The sequence below is a fragment of the Rhinoraja longicauda genome, chromosome 5 (genome assembly GCF_053455715.1).
Source record: "Rhinoraja longicauda isolate Sanriku21f chromosome 5, sRhiLon1.1, whole genome shotgun sequence".
Classification (NCBI taxonomy): Eukaryota; Metazoa; Chordata; class Chondrichthyes; order Rajiformes; family Arhynchobatidae; genus Rhinoraja; species Rhinoraja longicauda.
The window spans coordinates 45,463,504-45,483,534 of NC_135957.1; the positions used below are offsets into that span (position 1 = coordinate 45,463,504).

Below are 20,031 nucleotides of genomic sequence, written 5' to 3' on the forward strand. Positions count from 1 at the left end.
TTATCTGCAGCCCTAGTAACTGCACCTGGATCAATGTGTCTGATCTCCACACTAAGGAAGAATATTCTTGAAAAAGGAAATGGTTCCCAGTTTGGGAGGAAATTTATCAAGGAAAGAGAAATTAAATAGAATGAGCTAAGAATCATTGTTTCGAAGATTGAGAAGTAATCGGATTGAAAAATACAAAATTCTTACAGGGTTTCATAGGATAGATGGAATGATAAGAGGGGTCACTTGACCTGTCACAAACTGGGGTTCGTAAGGAATCAGCCATTCAGGACAAATTACAAGAAATGTCTTCACCCATAAACCATATATCTTTAGAATTCTTTAACTAAAAAGGCTGTGTAGTCTCAGTCGCTGAGGAAAGGTACGGTAAGAGATTATAGAATTTTTGAGGGGAAAGTGGTGGCGATGTAAAATAACACCCACAATCTTTCTGCATTGCAGAGCAGTAGGACAATCTAATTCTACTCCTGTTTTTATTTGAAACTAGACCAAGTGGACCCGTTGGGCCCAAACCACTTGCATTGGTGCAGCACCCTCTCCTCCCCCACTCCTCTTCTCCCCCTTCCACCTCCCTCCGTCACCCCCTCCCTCCCTCCCCCCTAGGGTTACCTCTCCTGCATTGGTGCAGCACCCTCTCCTACTCCACTCCCTCCTCCCCAGTCCCCTATCCCCCCCACTCCACCTTCACCTCCCCCCCCCCCCCCCCCCCAGGAGCAATCCGCAGTTGCTGTAGCAACCTGCCTCCCGGCCCGGGCGGCCGCCACTGGTGGAGCGGGGGTGAGTGAAGAAAGAGTCCTGTCCCATCCCGGTGTGGGAATGTTCAGTGGTAGACGGCGGCGGCTCTCCCACTGTTGCTGAGCCGCTGGACACCGCGCAGCGTGGGGAAGGTGCTGAGCCGGCCGGGGAGAGGAGGGGGGACAGAAGAGCCGAGGGCAGGCCCAGTGCCAGGCCTCAGCCTCCACCAATGCCCGGCCTCACCGCCGCTGCTGCTGCCTTTCCCCTTGGCCCACCTCAGGCTAGCGGTTTCCTGGTCACGTCCAGGCCTAGGCTCCAGCTGCTTCCCCCGGCACCAGGCCTGGCTCTGCCGCCGCTACGGAGCCGGCAAACCCGCCCCCAAGAGACAGGCGGCCGAGCCCTGCTCAACGGGCCCCAACTGCGCAGGTGCGGACGCGTTTGTTCTGTGCATGCGCTTGTTCTGTGCATGCGCGGATGAGGCGGCCATCTTACGTAAGTACCAGATCAACGGAGCCCTAACTGCGCGTATGCGCATTTTAAAACACTTAATAATGTGAATAACTTTAAAATATAACACTGATTTCAATGAAACTTCTTCGATAGGGCCACGGGATGACGGTGAGTAAGGTTGGCCTAAAATTGTCGCGCTATCATGTACCGTTTTAGCTGTTGTTCAGGAACAAGCGAACAAACAAGAGTTTTAGTATATAGATTTTGGAAAAGCTTCGTCATACCCATGTCCACGATAGTGAAGCAGGTGGTATAACCCAGCAAATTGGTGCAACCAATGCTCCTCTTGAAACGATCAGTGATGGAGAAACCAAAACTGACCAAAGAAATTAGCTCCGATTCTGAACTTGATTCAGATGATGGCAGGACTAAAGAACGAATATATGATGAAGCAAAGCAGTGAATTGAGAAACGCCAAGCAGAAAACGCCATGAAGATAATGTTAATATGCTACATTCAAACCTCTAGGTGTTTATAAAATGTATAAAATTATGATTCAAAGTAATGGTCTTTTCAATTATTGCATTAATTATTGAATTCAATGTGGCCCAAATTTGTAAATATGGTGAGATCACAGGTGTTTATCATTATTATATCATTAAACCAACAGCAACTGAAGGATTTCCATGCAGTGTAGTTTTGACACTGAAATCCCACATTCACTCTCAACAATTCTACTGTAATTCACAGGTTCTGCTGTTTGCAACTAAAAAGCATCCCAGGAAACCGGCTGCATGGTCATGAACTTGAAGTCATTTACAAAACATTTGCTGAAAATATCATTAAAATATTTCACTTTATTGCACGAGATACAAGTGGGTTTCATAAACTGGGATTAACATTTAGCAGACTCTGACTTAAAAAATATATTTTATACATTGTGCTTCTATTCTCCACGATAAATATTCTAAAACAAAATGAATTTAAAAATATTTACTTGATGTTCAAGTTAATTAACCTTTTTCCTTCTTCGTGTTGATCCATTAAAGCATCCTTTAATGAGATTGGCTGCATAAACAGCTTAATGATAATAGCTGATGAGCGACAAGGATCCCATTTCAACCACCAATGGAAAAGATTTATTTGCCACAAAAAAAACCTTTCAGGGCAGTTTTCTTCAAGGTCAGTAGTTAGTGCAAACAAATTACCAAAGAGGTGGTATTGGCAGTTTTAAAGTACATTAAGATGGATAAATCACCTGGGCCTGACACTACATCGTCAGAAGTACATCTTTCATCTTGCAGAAAGCTAGAGAGAAATTTGCAATAGGCCTTTGGAGAGATATTTGCATCACCTTTAGCCGTAAACGAAGTTCCAGAAGACTGGAGGGTGGCTAATGTGTACTTTTATTTAAGAAGGGCAGCAAGGACAAGCTAGGAAACTAGAGGCAATTGGCTTTAGGTGAGAAATTTAAGAGGGACCTCATTGGCAACTTTTCCACTCAAAGAGTACGAGTTGCCAGAGGAAACTGTTACAATAATGACTTTTAAAAGATATGGACAGGAAAGGTATAGATTGATATGGGCCAAATGGGACTAGGTCAATATGCCAATTTGGTCAGCATGGGCAAGGTGGGCCAAAGGACTTTTTTTTTCTCTGCTATACAGCTCTATGACTCTACCAAATGCAATACCTTAGATTGGTATCAAATAAATAAAATAGACAGCATATCTGTTATTGAAAAGCAACAAAGAAATTACCTGAAAGATGAACGTTTTTTCTCTCTCCTCAAGGTTGTTACCTGATCTGAATATTTGCAATTTTTGGTGCAGTATTTCAATTGCTGATAGAGTTCTTACCACCAGTATAACTGGCCAATGCTTAAAATAGATTTAGCAATATCAAACATTACAACAGCACAAATAGTATAAATTGAACCAGCACTACTCAGCCCATATATTAAATAGATTGCGAGAAATACAAACAAATTTTAATTTGTTGAGAACAAGACACAGGACCCTGCTGAAAATTATCATTTATACTCAAAAGAAAATCTATTATCTTACCGTCATTCCATTCACTGTGCCCAGCTCCTCACGAATAGTGAAAATATCTAGCAGAGCCTGTGTTGGATGCTCACCAACACCATCTCCAGCATTAATAATAGGTTTTCGGCAATTTTTAGCTGCAAGCTGCAAAAAAGTAATTGGGTGCTACTTCGTCAGTATTGGACTTGAAGTTAAAAGTATGTACAATTAAACAGGAAATTAAAATTATATTAATCAATACAATCCAGATGCAATCCAGACAAGCCCAATATAACCAATAACATTCTTTAGTTTCTGACCCTCATTCAAATGTTTTACACAATTTAATATATTTTCAAAAGTCCAAAATGTGATTTCTTTTACAGAATAAAAATCTTAACCGCTTGTTAACAATCATATTAAAATATTTTCACAATTGGCCACGAGCAATTTGAAGTTCCGATTCCATCATTTCACGAGTCCCAATTCCATTGTGTAAATAGGATGAGAGAGAACTTTGTTGTTCTATAATTGAATATATTTCTAGTTTGACTAGGATGCCTATTATTACAAGAGACGTAGAAAATATAAATACAATAATCTAATTTAGTCTTTTCAGTCCAGACTAATTACCTCTTCAAATACACAGGGGCTCAATAACATGGGTGGCCGAAAACTGACAAGCCAAATATGAAGTTGCTGTTCAGCAGCAGAGAAAATCAGATGTAGCAGCATTTGACTTGAAATACCCTGCCGACTTCTGTTTTGCAACATGCTGGTACAGAGGTCAGGACTGAGAACATTGTAGTTAACCAACAATTCACTACATGTAGCCCATTGTTCAAATGCAATTAAATCTAACTTTAAAAAAAAAAATCTCAATTAGCTGCATGTATTTTTGTCCAATAAAGTCAGTTATAATTTTGCCACTCTTAATAATATCATAACTAGGTTCAAAATGGTCGTAATATACAAACTTATTTTTGTTTGATTACTTGTTGCCAAATGCAAAATGCATGTATCCAAAACAAGTGTGTATTTTGTATAAAAGCTTTAGACAAACAAAAATAACACCTCAGTTTTAATGTTGACTGTGCTGTGTGTAAAAAACAAAACAATGCTCTCAGTCATTTGGCCAAATGTACATACAGCTGACAACTTGTCTATTTAAAGTCACCAATTATCTGCTAATGAACTCGGAAAATTGAACTTTGGAGTAACATTCAATAGTCAAATGATTCAAATACATACCTCAACTGCACCTGGCTCAGGATGGCGAAGAACCACTACATCCACATAACAACACATTGTCTGCACTGTGTCAAGGAGAGACTCCCCTTTCTGCATAGATGAAGTTGCCTCGGCAAAGTAAATCACAGAACCACCAAGCCGTTGCATGGCAGCTGCAAATGACGTGCTAGTTCTTGTGCTGACCTCATAAAACATGGAAGCCATAACTTTACCCTGTTAGGAGAGAAAGGATAGATTTGGGATGTCCCTTTTGACACTTGCCCTGGTGCTTTTACTACTTCAGATTACAGTTCCTGTTTATCTAAAAGTTTCATAATTTACTTAAACCTGAATATTGTCTTTTCATAATTTCATTTTGCAACCACCACCTCTGGAAGACATTCCAGTCCGCCATCACACTAAAATACAATCTCAAAGCCTGGGTGAAATGTGGGAACAGAATGAGATACAAACCTGAGTTTTCCTCTTCTCACAACTATCTGAATTTGAAGTGTCCCCACCTACTTGTGACAACATATTTACATTAACCACAGCTTCAATTTTTTTCCAGCCATCTTCAGATCTGGATAGGGTGATGATGGATGTTCTTGAATTCCTTCCATCAAAGGTTATAGCACAATAATAGTAGGGAAGCAATTCCAAAGTATAGACCAGGATTGATCAGGAATAGCAACTTATTTCCCAGTCCAAATTATGGGTCATTTGGAAGGGAACCTATTGCTGGTAAAAGTTCCTCGTGTCTAAGCGTCTAAGCACTTGCTCTTGGTGAACGAGGCTAGTTTGGGAGGTGCTGTCAGTGCTATAAGTGCAACAGTACATTTATAAACAATACACACTGTAGTGAAGGGCATACGCATATGGAGTGGTTGATGGATGGCATCTTAGTTTTTGATCTGCTCTTGTAGCCAGCCTGCTCTGACCAGTCCACTTGAGTTTCTGATCACCAAAGACATAAAAGGAAGTAGAAGATGGGGATTTGGTGATGGTAACATTACTGAATATCAAAGTGAGATGGATTCTTTCTTGTTGGTTGGTGATGGCACATATGTTACTTCGCACTCATCAGCCTAATGTCGTTTGTCAAAGTTTTTACTGCTTATTTGCAGAGGTGCAACAAATGTATAATGATCAGCGAACATCCCCACTTCCGAATATTGGGTGGAAGGAATTTAATTGAACAAGATTTTTGAGATGTTTGAGCCTATGAAAATGCATGCTGCAACATTGAATATCCTCCAACAATCACAATCATCTTCCTATGTGAGAAATGCTATCAACCTTGATGTCCACGGACTATGCTCCTTGATGCCACACCTGGTCAAAGCTACCAATATATTAAGGGAGGTTACTCTCATATCACCTCTCAAATTCAGCACCATTGTAAACATCTGTTCCAAGGTTTTGGTGAGGTCTGAAGCAGAATGGTCGCAGTGAAACTCAAATAGGACTAGTATGTTCAGGACACTGGTGAATATCATCTAACAGCATCTTCAACATAATAGACACCAAGTTTCATTTTTGAGAGTAGATTGATTCTTGCCCAAATAGCTGAATTGGATTTGACATAAATTTTGTTATCCCCGGACAATTTTCGACTTTCTCAGAGAGACAAGAGTGTCATAGATGTTCTGTATGTCTGTCTTCTGTATAACAGCCAGGATGTTGGTGGTGCCACAACCTTTGCTCCAACCAGTGGGGTTTTAGCTGTTTCTTGATAATACTCTTAATTAAGGAAATTGGCTGAAGATTGGTATCTGTGGAATTTAGAAGGATGAGAGGGGATCTTATAGAAACATATAAAATTTTAAAGAATTGGACAGACTAGATGCAGGAAAAATGTTCCAAATGTTGGGGGAGTCCAGAACCAGGGGTCACAGTTTGAGAATAAGTAGGCCATTTAGGACTGAGATGAGGAAGAACCTCTGCACCCAGAGAGTTGTGAATCTGTGGGATTTTCTGCCACAGAAGGCAGTGGAGGCCAATTCACTGGATGTTTTCAAGAGAGAGTTACATTTAGCTCTTAGAGCTAAAGGAATCAAGGGATATGGGGGAAAAAGCAGGAACAAGGTACTGATTTTAGATGATCAGCCATGATCACATTAAATGGCGATTCTGGCTCGAAGGGCCGAATGGCCTACTTCTGCACCTATTTTTCTATGTTTCTATATAGAGGAAGCACATATACATCACCTACTTGAGACTTTTAGCCAAATTGACTGTTCTACAGCACTTGCATTCTGGGCCCCACCATCGAGGAGATGATGTTTGAAGTTCCCTCATCCAGTTAGAGGAAATGGGATAAAAATTGTACTAAGCAAGCATAGTACAATTGTACATGACTTTGGTGAGACCACATGTGTAGCACTATATAGTTTGTCTCCTTACTTAAAGATATGAGACACTGAAGAAGGTTCCCTAGATTTATTCTTGGGATGAAGGAGTTATTTTACTAGGAAAGACGGAATAGATTGGTTCTATAACTCTGAATGAAAACTAACCTTATTGAAACAGATAAGAGGACTTCTTGGGATCAGTGGAATAAGGTTGTTTCCTTTGGCCAGGGAAGAATGAGGGGACAATATTCTGCACTCTGGTATTTTCCTCTAACTTGTATTTGATGTAGGATTTGATTGTATTCATGGACAGTATAAAAACAAACAAAGCTTTTGTGACCTTGGTACACTTGACAATAATAAACCAATACCAAAGTCTCAGGATAAGGTCTCAACTACCAAAGACCGAGATGAGGAGAAATTTATTCTTAGTGTCATAAATTTTCAATGACAGGCATCAAGTCATAGAATATATACACGAGGACGATACAGACAGATTTCCAGAATACAGAGAAATCAAGGACTATGATCTGACAAAGAGGTCACATAGCCTATCCCTGCCATTCACTCATTTACTGCGTTCTTACATTCTAGGCTACTCAGACCTGATAGTTGCACTTCAGTTCTGCATAGACCAGAAATAAAGATGTGCACTTGTTTGATAAATTGACTCATGTTAAATTATGTAGTCAAATACAACATCTTCGGATAGAATTTCATAAAAACTGCATCCTTTCAGATTATTCTCTGGACACGAGAGGTTTCTCAACATTTTGACCAATATCACTATTATTGACACTAAATGATATAAACACACCAAACAAAAACACCCAGCTTCTAAATATTATAAACTAAAATAAAATTGTTTGACAAACCTTCAGAATATCCAAGCTGCGATCTTTCTGCACTGTTAAACGCAGGTTATGAGCAACATTGAACAAGTGCGACAACTACAATAAAAAACAAAGTTTTATCAGAATATCAATATGCACAAATAATTCCAGATGTGCATATACAAGAAATCAACACTTTATCAGGACACCTGTTACAACTTTTCATACAGTTGAAACATTATGACAATTAGTTACTTTTCCATGGGCTTTATAATCAAGATCGAAATTGGTGGATAGATGGAACGAGCTGCCAGATGCAAGTACTATAATAACATTTACACAGGACAGATTAACACAGGACAGTCATATTAGTCAACCATTGGGATTTTCATTTCAATTTTAAACTGGTGCAGACACTAGGAACTGCAGAATGATCAGCCATGATCACACTGAATGGTGGTGCTGGCTCGGCCGAATGGCCTACTCCTGCACCTATTGTCTGATAGTTTACAAAAAATGACAAAGTGCTGGAGTAACTCAGTGGGTTAGGCAGCATCTCTGGAGAACATGGATAGGTGACGTTTCAGGTTGGGACCCTTCTTCAAGATGACGGCATGTCGATTAACATCAATTTCATGACACAACAAAGATCAGCACCAGAATAGAAACCATATAGCATCAGAACTATAAATTAAAACCAGTAAAAGGTGATCACCTGGTCTTTTGAAAACTGTCGAACTGACAGAACATGCTGTCCAACAAAAGAATGTAAAAGAGTAGAGTGTGGATGAGGAGCAGCTTGTGCTGCAAGATTCTGTGGTGATAGAAGCCTCGAGACAGGAGGAGGATATACATAAACATCTTGACTCATGGGATCTTTTGACAAAAGAAAAACAAATAGATGATCAAAATTAGTTGAAGTGAAAAGCATACTCTTATGTAAATATTCAGTTTGCCTTGCAAAATTCTTTTAGGTTCACGAGTTATATTTCGTACCTATTCACAGAAAACTGATTAAGCTTCACCTGTTAAAAATGCAAATTATTCATTGAATCATGAAAAGGTAGGTGTTAACTTCATTTTAAAAATGATGTGTCTGTTCAAACCAAGCAGCAAAATTTGTACTGTTAAGTTCATAATGAATTATTGCACCAATACCCAATTATATATTCAAAACCTTGTGCAGTTATGAGTGCCACTATACAATCCACCAACTGTGCCCAGGGCCCAAGCTCATCATGACATGCACATGTGCCTCTACATCAAACCTTATTTTGCAAACCAAAGCAGAAAAGCAGCCCGAATTCTTAATCGGTATTAATAAGACAAGCCAACTCCAAATTCAGCAACATTAAATTATCAGAACTATCAAAATCTGCACTAGCACGTTTCACTCAGATTTGACTGCTGTGCAGTACAATGACATGCAAAGAAGAAACAGATTCAATACTGCAAAAGAACTTTTCTGTAAAGCAGCAAAGCATTCTCAGAGGAGAAAAAAAGCTGGGGTTATCTGCCGCTAGAATTACCAACATTCCAGAGTACTGAAATTTTTTAACTGCAGCTGCATTTCACACCTTGTTCGATGAATTTCTTGACTGTTTTGTCCTTGTATTCTCCTTCAGCTGTTTAAATCAGAGCAAGCAGAATCAGCAAGTGATTGAACCAATTAGAAAAGATAAGCACGCGCTGCAATTTACAAAAACATTTCTTCATGTGACGATGAGAGGGCGTGATTCTATGCGATCCACGAGTGCTATTGAAAAGTCAATACTTCCATTATGAAATCCATTATATAATATGAGGCCATTAATATGAGAAATCCTTTTAAGCGATTCACAGCCAAGTGATTATACCAATAGCACTGAAAACAAAGGTGTTAAATCGTTAAGTGTGCCTGTTGCAATAAAGCTATAGATTTGCATCCAAATATATTACAAGAATTGTCTTGTTCATTTCAGACTTCTTCCCAGCCCATTCAAAGCAACGATTCCACAAATCTGTATTTGAAATATAATGTCGAGCATGTTCCCTGCCTTTCATCTTAGTGAACAAAACCATTGTTAGGTGCCAATTTGCGTTAAATAAAAGGGTTGACTGTGTTAAAGATTCATTGTGTGAATGCATACCAACCAGGAAAGAGCTGGACTATCATTACAAACCGAACAATGAAGATTCCAAGTTACAAACTGAGAACAATGCATTGATTGAATAGTGACTGATTTGCTCTTTTAATTACATTTGACTATGAGGGTAGAAAATGAGAAAAATATGAAATATTATTTACTTAGATTGTATTACCCACAAATTCTGATAATTTAATAAGTTTATTATAAAAAGCAAATTAAACAGAGCATTAATTATGGATAATGGATAATTTTGTTTATGGATAATGTGACAGTACTACCCACAATATTTGTGCAATTAAATTACAAAAATTGAATGTTCTATTCTACCCATATTTTCTGGGTGGTTAGACAATGTGCCAAAGTAGCAAATGCCACAAAATCTAATAACAATATAACTGACATTTAATCTGTAAGTAAAATTTCACATTTTTCAAAGATGCGATGTGACTTAAAGTTTCCTTTAATGGAATTCAGCATGTGATAATCTGGACTTTGAGGATGTAACAAGGAGAATGGATAAGGGCGAGTCAGTGGATGTAGTGTATCTGGACTTTCAAAAAGCCTTTGACAAGGTCCCACACAAGAGATTAGTGTGCAAAATTAGAGCACATGGTATTGGGGGTAGGGTACTGACACGGATAGACAACTGGTTGGCAGACAGGAAACAAAGAGTAGGAATTAACAGGTCCTTTTCAGAATGGCAGGCAGTGACTAGTGGGGTGCCGCAAGGCTCGGTGCAGGGACACCAGCTGTTTACAATATATATGAACGATTTAGACGAGGGAATTAAATGTAACATCTCTCAATTTGCAGATGACACAAAGATGGGTGGCAGTGAGCTACGAGGAGGATGCTGTGAGGCTGCAGGGTGATGAATAGGTTGGGTGAGTGGGCAGATACATGGCAGATGCAGTATAATGTGGATAAATGTGAGGTTATCCACTTTGGTGGCAAGAACAGGAAGGCAGATTATTATCTGAATGATGTCAGATTAGGAAAAGGGGAGGTGCAACGAGACCTGGGTGTGCTTGTACATCAGTCACTGAAAGTACAGCAGGCAGTGAAGAAAGCTAATGGCATGTTGGCCTTCATTGCGAGAGGATTTGAGTTTAGGAGCAAGGAGGTCCTACTGTAGTTGTACAGGGCCCCGGTGAGACCGCATCTGGAGTATTGTGTGCAATTTTGGTCTCCCAATTTGAGGAAGGACATTATTTCTATTGAGGGAGTGCAGCATAGGTTCACCAGGTTAATTCCCGGGATGGCGGGACTGACATATGATGAAAGAATGGGTCGAGTGGGCTTGTATTAGCTGGAATTTAGACGTGTGGGGGATCTTATAGAAACATATAAAATCTGCAAGAACAGGAAGGAAGATTATTATCTGAATGGTGTCAGATTAGGGGAAAGGGAGGTGCAACAAGAACTGGGTGTGCTTGTACATCAGTCACTGAAAGTAAGCATGAAGGTACAGCAGAGTGAAGAAAGCCTTCATTGTGTGAGGATTTAAGTTTAGTAGCAAGGAGGTCCTACTGCAGTTGTATGAGGCCCCGGTGAGACTGCACTTGGAGTATTGTGTGCAATTTTGGTCTCCTAATTTGAGGAAGGACATAGCTATTGAGGGAGTACAGCGTAGGTTCCAGGTTAATTCCCCGGATGGCGGGACTGACGTATGATGAATGGGTTGATTGGGCACGGATTCGCTGGAATTTTCAAGGATAAGAGGGGATCTTATAGAAACAAATAAAATTCTTAGAGGATTGGACAGGGTAGATGCAGGAAAAATGTTCCCGATGTTGGGGGAGTCCAGAACGAGGAGTTACAGGTTAAGAATAAGGTGTAGGCCATTTAGGACTGAGATGAGGAAAAACTTTTTCACCCAGAGTATTGTGAATCTGTGGAATTCTCTGCCACAGAAGGAAGTGGAGGCCAATTCACTGGATGTTTTCAAGAGAGTTAGATTTAGCTCTTAGGGCTAAAGGAACCATGGGGAAAAATCCAGAACGGGGTACTGATTTTGGATGATCAGCCATGATCATATTGAATGGTGGTCCTGGCTCGAAGGGCCAAATGGCCTATTCCTGCATCTATTTTCTATGTTTCTATGTATCTATAATGCTCAAAGTTGTTAGGACTTGAAAGCCTTTATTCAGTGCTATCACTGACACAACCAATTCACAAAACTCTAGTCTAGATTCTGCAATGAAAATGACAATGAAAGTCTGCGCTGACCATGATTATACCATGAAGCTGACAACAATCAACAGTCTCCCACTCAAGGAAATTAAAAAACTGGTGTTGCAATGCTGCACGATATCAGAAGAAGTCTGATGAGAACATCAGGCATTTATAAATTACTCCAACTGTAAAGAACATTGCTTGGAAATATTTGGCTTGGAACAGGCTCACTGCGGAGCAGCATACCGTTCAAATTTTCCAGATGCTAATAGGAAAGAGTCTACCTGGCTGACTTCAAACTTTTGGGGACTCCAGCACTGTAGCGGAAGACAGGGAGAATTAATGGTGGAAATGTGCAGTGGGCATTCATGCTGGGCGATCTCAGGACTATGGAACTCCTGCTGCTGATCACCATAGGGCTGCTGATCTCCACATGAAGTCCAGTGGAAGAGAATGTTGAACCACAAGGCACCAAGCAATACCAAGTTCAGGATTCATGCACTATCTGCATGTGTGTGGGAGTCCCAGACTTGGCAATTATTCCTTTTTTGCATTAATGGTTTGCCGCACGAGCTATAACTAAGCTTTAGATGCTTACCAAGCCATTACAATCTTCTTGAAATAGACAAAATTATTTTTCTTTGCATACTGCCATTCCATGCTTCTTAAAATAATGAATATTTAATTTTTCAATGTCTTTGATATTTTAACATCTATCTTATTAGCATTATGTCAATGGTCCATCACATTTTATATTTTGTAATTGCTTCTTGATTTGTAAGAATTCCTTACTGTAATTGATATTAGGAAAGTAAATTACATCACCATTGGATTCCAACCATCTCCTTGAATAACTCTTTTCTCTTCCTTATGTCAGTGAAGAGACTAAGTATGCTGCATTTCGATATACGTTTATACCAGACTAACCACACAATTCAAAACTTACGCGAATACAATGAAACTGGAAAATTATCTTTTTAACCAGAATTTTTTTTAAAGTTAGATACTGAGCTGAATATTGAATTTTAAGTTGATTTTGTTTGTATAACCGAACAAAACTAAAAATTCAAGGCTATATAATGATCATACTGTTTATTCCGCCTATGTTATCTTACACAAGACTATGTTAAATCACAAATGGAGGAGGAAATTAAAGACTTGCCATTTAGAAGTCCAGGATCAGAAGAGCGATGGATTCTTGGAGGTAGATGGAACCTGGCATCTACAGCAGGGCCACTACATGTCATTCTGCGTGGACTTGCTGGCCTAGTGCGGATCGTTTCAGTTTGAGTTGAATGCTTTGAATGCTCTGGAGTCTTTAAAGAAAAATTAATTTTGTAGATACCTTGCAGGCTAATTAACCAGTTGTTTTGTATGATAAGGTAAACGAGAAATCTTAATTGCCAATCACTGAAACTTTTGGGAACGTACTTATATATCTGCCACACAAAAAGCAAGTAAATGTCATGTCAATGCAATATTGAAGGAGTGCTGCTTTGATAGACTAGTTTCAAAGGAGATATTTTAAAAAGGATCTTTATTACTTATGTGTTACGGGTGGTGTGTTGGTACTGACGGAGGAGAAGGCAGCCGTGGGTTGCCACACAGCAGCTGGATGAGCGAGTGAATCAAGCGCAGCCAGTGGCAGCTACACAGGGGATCACACTGGGCCAGGCTGACTCCTACTTCATTGATCCAGTGCCACCAGGACATCAGACCTTAAAGTGAGAAAGTAAGAAATTGCATATTTCCTTGGGCCATATTTTCAGAGACTTCCAGGTCGCAATATGACACCGGAACTTGGCAACTCTGTACCTGCTGTTCCAGAAAAGGAACTATAGTACTCATGTAAAGTATGATTTGACTGGATACCATGCAGAACAAGCATCTCACTGTATCTCTATATGCATGGTAATAAATAGCTAACTAACACAAGAGATTACCAGTCAAACCTCTGGGCCAGGCCAACCCCCAGCAGAACAATCCTATTCATCCCATTCCCATGCTGACGTCCTGAAGACCTGCAATTTATCCCTTCCGTGCCCGTCAATCTCCCTTTGATTCTTTTATTAATTACCAACATTAGGGATAATTAACAGTAGCCAATTCACCTTCAAGTACTTTGGAATATAGAGTAAAACCAGTGCATCAGCAGAATTTTTTCAAAAAGAGTAAACAGCACAAGTACAACCCATGTAATGACAAGGTTCACTGTTACCAAACTTCTATTAATGACTTGCATAATGAGAACTGAATCACTGCAAACTGTTAGAAGTGGCAAAATCACTTACTTGCTCGGTACCAAGGATGAGCAAAATATTAAGCTAGCACCCCACTGATTGCCCAGGAGTATTTATGATTGCCTGCAGTCATTGGAAAGGGAGTTTCCTACATCTTGCTAGCCCACACCCCCATCAAACAAAATAATGTTTTTATTTCTAGACAGTCTCAGAAATACAAGTCAGAATTAGTTTGGGCGTGCATGAGGTTCATCAGCAATGAATTTGACTCAAAAGAAACAACGTGTTTCCTCAAAGTGTTCCAATGACTAAACTGCTGACACAGAGCAAAGAAATTAAAGTGGAAGCATTGGTCCAACATCATATTTACAGTTATTCTTCACATTCTGATCATTAATTATATTGACCACTACCTCGCAACTGAAAGCGCTTTAACAAAAGATCAAATGAAACATATTAAATCAGAATAATCTGTGCTGGAATTGAAACTTTACCTTTACTGCAGTAGGTGGTGGTGGTGGAGGCAATGAGACACCCAAAGGCCATGCTCTCACATCCTGTCCATAGCCTGGAGGAACTAGCACCTGTAATCACACATTACAATCCAGCACATTTTCATAGGCATGAAACAAAAGATCCACAATGTAATCGCAAAGTTAATGCAAGACAATGATTGATAATTGATTACTGGGAGTTATACACAGGTTAACAAGGAGTTTCGGTAAAATGGTGCTTTGGATATTCAGGTCATAAGAGGTGCATTGAACACGGATAATACAATAAACATGCCACACTAGTGTGAAGAATGAATTAATGAGATTGTTTTTACAGGTTATTTTGACGAGATACTAATGAGGGAACAAATTATTTTACGTTTAGTACTGTGTATGAGAAATAGATAAATTGATGACCATGGAACATTGAGGGAACAATGATCATTATATGAGAATTTTGTGTAAAAATGGGGGTTCCAAGAATCAGTGACATGGATTTTACATTTCCACCAAATTACCACATTCTATGAAGCTATGGAGTGGGCCAATAGGTGGAGTGTGCTTCTCAGTGTAAAAAAAAAAATTGCCATAGATGCACAGTCTCTTGCCCAGAATAGGTGAATCAATGACCAGAGGACATAGGTTTGTGAAGGGGAAATGATTTAATAGGAATCTGAGGGGTAACTTTTTCACACATAGGATAGTGGATGTATGGAACAAGCTGCCACAGGAGGTAGTTGAGGCAGGGACTATCCCAACATTTAAGAAGCAGTTAGACAAGTACATGGATAGGACACGATTGGAGGGGTAAGGACCAAATGCTGGCAGGTGGAGCTAGTGTAGCTGGGCCATGTTGGCCAGTGTGGGCATGTTGGGCCGAAGGGCCTGTTTCCACACTGTATCACTCTATGTCTCCATTGTTTACTGCAACACTGGATTTGAAAAGAAGTTTGTAAAACAAAGCAAACAGTTGTGAAGTACATTTCCTATCAGTTATAATTGGAGAATCTACTTAGTCATATATGTTTCAGCTTTGCTTCAGGTCAGTATGTGTGATAGTGAGGTATCAGGATGAGTGACACAGGAAAGCATCAAGACGCAAGACCCAATTGTAATTTTCCATTTCAAAGTTGGAAAAGATAGCAATTGTTCTTCATCTGTGCACTCAATTCAAAGCAGCCTGGAAGATGACATGCAAATCCTATTTACGAAAATATACAAATGTTTAGAGTAGAATCGATAAATCAAGGCTTGTACCAATAGAAGTAGCATAAAGAAAGAGGAAGTTCAGCAGTACATTAATCTTGTAATAGTACAGCTCCAGCTTGTACTGGAGCCTAACAGGGAGAAGGAAATTCTGGATTTAGTGTTGTGTAATGAACCGGATTTGATAAGGGAACTCAAGGTAAAGGAACCATTAGGAGGTAGCGACCATAATATGATAAGTTTTAATCTACAATTTGAGAGGGAGAACGGAAAGTCGGAAGTGTCAGTATTACAGTTGAGCAAAGGGGACTATGGAGGCATGAGGGAGGAGCTGGCCAAAGTTGAATGGAAAGAGAACCTGGCAGGGATGACAGTGGAACAACAATGGCAGGTATTTCTGGATAATACAGAAGGTGCAGGATCAGTTCATTTCAAAGAGGAAGAAAGATTCTAAGGGGAGTAAGAGGCGACCGTGTCTGACAAGGGAAGTCAAGGACAATATAAAAATAAAAGAGAAGAAGTATAACATAGCAAAGATGAGCAGGAAGCCAGGGGATTGGGAAACTTTTAAAGAGCAACAGAAGATAACTAAAAAGGCAATACGGGGAGAAAAGATGAGGTACGAAGGTAAGCTAGCCAAGAATATAAATGGAGAATAGTAAAAGCTTCTTTAGGTATGCGAAGAGGAAAAAAAATAGTTAAGACAAATGTGGGTCCCTTGAAGACAGAAATAGGTGAATTTATTATGGGGAACAAGGAAATGGCAGATGAGTTGAACGGGTACTTTGGATCTGTCTTCACTAAGGAAGACACAAACAATCGCCCAGATGTACTAGTGGCCAGTGGACCTAGGGTGACGGAGGAAATGAAGGAAATTCACATTAGGCAGGAAATGGTGTTGGGTAGACTGATGGGACTGAAGGCTAATAAATCCCCAGGGCCTGATGGTCTGCATCCCAGGGTACTTAAGGAAGTGGCTCTCAAAATCATGGAAGCATTGGTGATCATTTTCCAATGTTCTATAGATTCAGGATCAGTTCCTGTGGATTGGAGGGTAGCTAATGTTATCTCACTTTGTAAAAAAGGATGGAGAGAGAAAACAGGGAATTATAGACCAGTTAGCCTGACATGGTGGGGAAGATGGTGGAATCAATTATAAAAGATGAAATAGCGGCACATTTAGATAGTAGTAACAGGATGGATTTACAGGCTGAGTCAGCATGGATTTACGAAGAGGAAATCAGGCTTGACTAATCTGGAATTTTTTGAGGATGTAACTAGGAAAATGGAAAAGGTAGAGCCATTGGATGTAGTGTACCTGGACTTTCAGAAAGCCTTTGATAAGATCCCACATAGGAGATAAGTGGGCAAAATTAGAGCACTTGGTATTGGGGGTACAGTACTGACATGGATAGAAAATTGGTTGGCAGACAGGAAACAAAGATTAGGGATTAACGGGCCCCTTTCAGAATGGCAGGCAGTGACTAGTGGGGTACCACAAGGCTCGGTGCTGGGGCTGCACCTATTTACAATATACATTAATGATTTAGATGAAGGGATTAAAAGTAACATTAGCAAATTTGCAGATGACACAAAGCTGGGTGGCAGTGTGAACTGTGAGGAGGATGCTATAAGGATGCAGGGTGACTTGGACAGGTTGGGTGAGTGGGCAGATGCATAGCAGATGCAGTTTAATGTGGATAAATGTGAGGTTATCCACTTTGGTGGCAAGAACAGGAAGGCAGATTATCTGAATGGTGTCAAGTTAGGAAACGGGGAAGTACAACGAGATCTGGGTGTCCTTGTTCATCAGTCACTGAAAGTAAGCATGCAGGTACAGCAGGCGGTGAAGAAAGCTAATGGCATGTTGGCCTTTATACAAGAGGAGTTAATTATAGGAGCAAAGAGGTACTTCTGCAGTTGTACAGGGCCCTGGTGCGACCACACCTGGAGTGTTGTGTGCAGTTTTGGTCTCCAAATTTGAGGAAGGACATTCTTGCTATTGAGGGAGTGCAGCCTAGATTCACGAGGTTCATTCCTGGAATGGCGGGACTGTCATATGTTGAAAGAATGGATAGAGTGGACATGGAGAGAATGTTTCCACTAGTGGGAGAGTCTAGGACTAAAGGTCATAGCCTCAGAATTAAAGGACGTTCTTTTAGGAAGGAGATGAGGAGAAATTTCTTTAGTCAGAGGGTGGTGAATATGTGGAATTCTTTGCCGCAGGAGGCTGTAGAGGCCAAGTCAGTGGATATTTTTAAGGCAGAGATAGATTCTTGATTTGTACGGTTATGGGAAAAAGGCAGGAGAATGGGGTTACGAGGGAGAGATAGATCAGCCATGATTGAATGGCGGAGTAGACTTGATGGGCTGAATTCTACTCCTATTCATGACTATTTTAAAAATGTATTCCATTATATTACCCTAATAACTATTTTTATTCTTTTCATGACACATTCCTTATTGCACTGAAGTTTAGTGCTTCAATTCAGGAACTGATTGGTTTGCTGCAGAAAAAGCCACGTTTGAGATTTGGGGATTGGATAGGCACATAGAAATCCCTGGGAGTGACCAGACACTATAGCCCCCTGTAACCGAAGCCTCATATGATAACATTTCAACAATCCTGCGATTTAGGTAGGACCTCAATAAAATTGTCAGTACTGCAGAATCCAGAAATTACCTGTCCATCAATGTAGGCCATTTCACCTCTCAGTACAACTTTTCTGACTCTTCCCTTCACTTTTCTTCCTTCAAATGGTGTCCACTTAGACTTTGTGAACTGCATACATGATGGGATAATCCATTCTTGTTCCAAATCAACCTAAATATACCCAAAATACAGACTCAGTTTTGTTTCAATGACATTAGAATTCCAACATATGTTTTTTAATTCACCTTTTGAATAAAAAGAAAATTGCATACAACAAAATACTGCTCTTTTACAAATAGTTCTAAGCTCATTCGATCTGCTATTCATTGTTTCAAGCAGCTCTGCAATCTCCACAGTTCATAGTTGGTGTTCCCTCTCATTTAATTTTAATATTGAGTCGTATGCAGCCTGCCCTGCAGTTACTCCAGCACTTTGTGTCCTTTTGTGTATTAACCGGCATCTGCAGATCTTTGTTTCAACTTTCTCTATTCTTTAATATTCCCAATGTTTCCACATTCTCTTGCAGAAAAATGATGTTCCATTTTCCAGACCCACACAGACTCTCTACATGTATTCAGTCCACCTGACAAAGCTTCTGTCTTGTGTAAAACACTGAGAACAATCAAGAGCAGTTTGAGAAACGGCCTTGACTAACCCTCATTCAGTCAACAAGATCTATGGTCCCTTTTATTTACCAGTCCAAGCTCCATCAAGCTCCCATTCCAGCCACTCGGCCTCCGGACAGCAGTGATGCTGACCTCCAGTGCAGTCTGCGGGCGTTTTGTACATTCCCCCTCAGTCTGCACAGCTTTCCTCCAGGTGTCCCTTCTCCCACATCTCATTAACAAGATGGTTGTTGGGATAATTGGTTACTGCAAATCACCACTAGGGTAGGTGGATGACAGGAGAATCAGGGGAGTTGAAGAGCATCTAAGTGAGAATAGGTTAAAGGGAATTAAGGAATGGGATAAATCAGAATAGACTGGAAAGCCAAAACAGATATGACAGGCCAAATAGCCTTCCATTTCATGTGAAAATATGGACTCTGCACTGTGCCAAAAATGTTTTAATTCAGCACTTGGGAGCCAGACTTTGAGATACTTTCTCACTCACCCACAGAAGCAAAGGAAAGGAAATCCTGAAAAACAGAGTGAACTGTTTTCATGACAGTTTCTTTCCCTTCATCAAAAGCATGTGTTGCTTTTCTTGTCAGTTGAAGGCAGATGTTTGATAGTGCAACGTGGATCAGGATAGCTCACTGAAAACACTGCATCAATCTTGACTATGTTTTGTGGTACCCGAGCTGTGCAGGCTGCTTCACTTTATGTTAGTTTTTGCTTTGAATTTTCCCAGCACTTCCACTTAAATCAACTGTTCACACCATTCTCTGCATTAAAGTGTGCAGTTGTTCTCATGACTCCGACTAAGGCCTTAGCATTAACATTAACAACTTAACCAATTCAACTGGTAGACACAAAATGCTGGAGTAACACAGT

At 40.1% G+C, this 20,031-nt stretch overlaps 1 protein-coding gene across 2 annotated transcripts in view; it reads right to left on the minus strand.

Moving 5' to 3' along the window:
• Window positions 1-20,031, minus strand: part of cad (carbamoyl-phosphate synthetase 2, aspartate transcarbamylase, and dihydroorotase) — a 92,291-nt gene that overhangs the window by 10,087 nt on the left and 62,173 nt on the right. Inside the window, exons 33-40 of one of the 2 annotated variants that reach the window (XM_078399426.1) lie at window positions 18,566-18,706; window positions 14,677-14,766; window positions 13,105-13,258; window positions 9,216-9,263; window positions 8,354-8,514; window positions 7,681-7,755; window positions 4,473-4,685; window positions 3,261-3,386 (exon numbers count right to left, since the gene is read on the minus strand). In XM_078399426.1, coding sequence (XP_078255552.1) covers window positions 3,261-3,386; window positions 4,473-4,685; window positions 7,681-7,755; window positions 8,354-8,514; window positions 9,216-9,263; window positions 13,105-13,258; window positions 14,677-14,766; window positions 18,566-18,706 — 1,008 coding nt within the window. The remainder of the gene's footprint in view (window positions 1-3,260; window positions 3,387-4,472; window positions 4,686-7,680; window positions 7,756-8,353; window positions 8,515-9,215; window positions 9,264-13,104; window positions 13,259-14,676; window positions 14,767-18,565; window positions 18,707-20,031) is intronic. The other variant, XM_078399427.1, reaches the window with a different exon arrangement.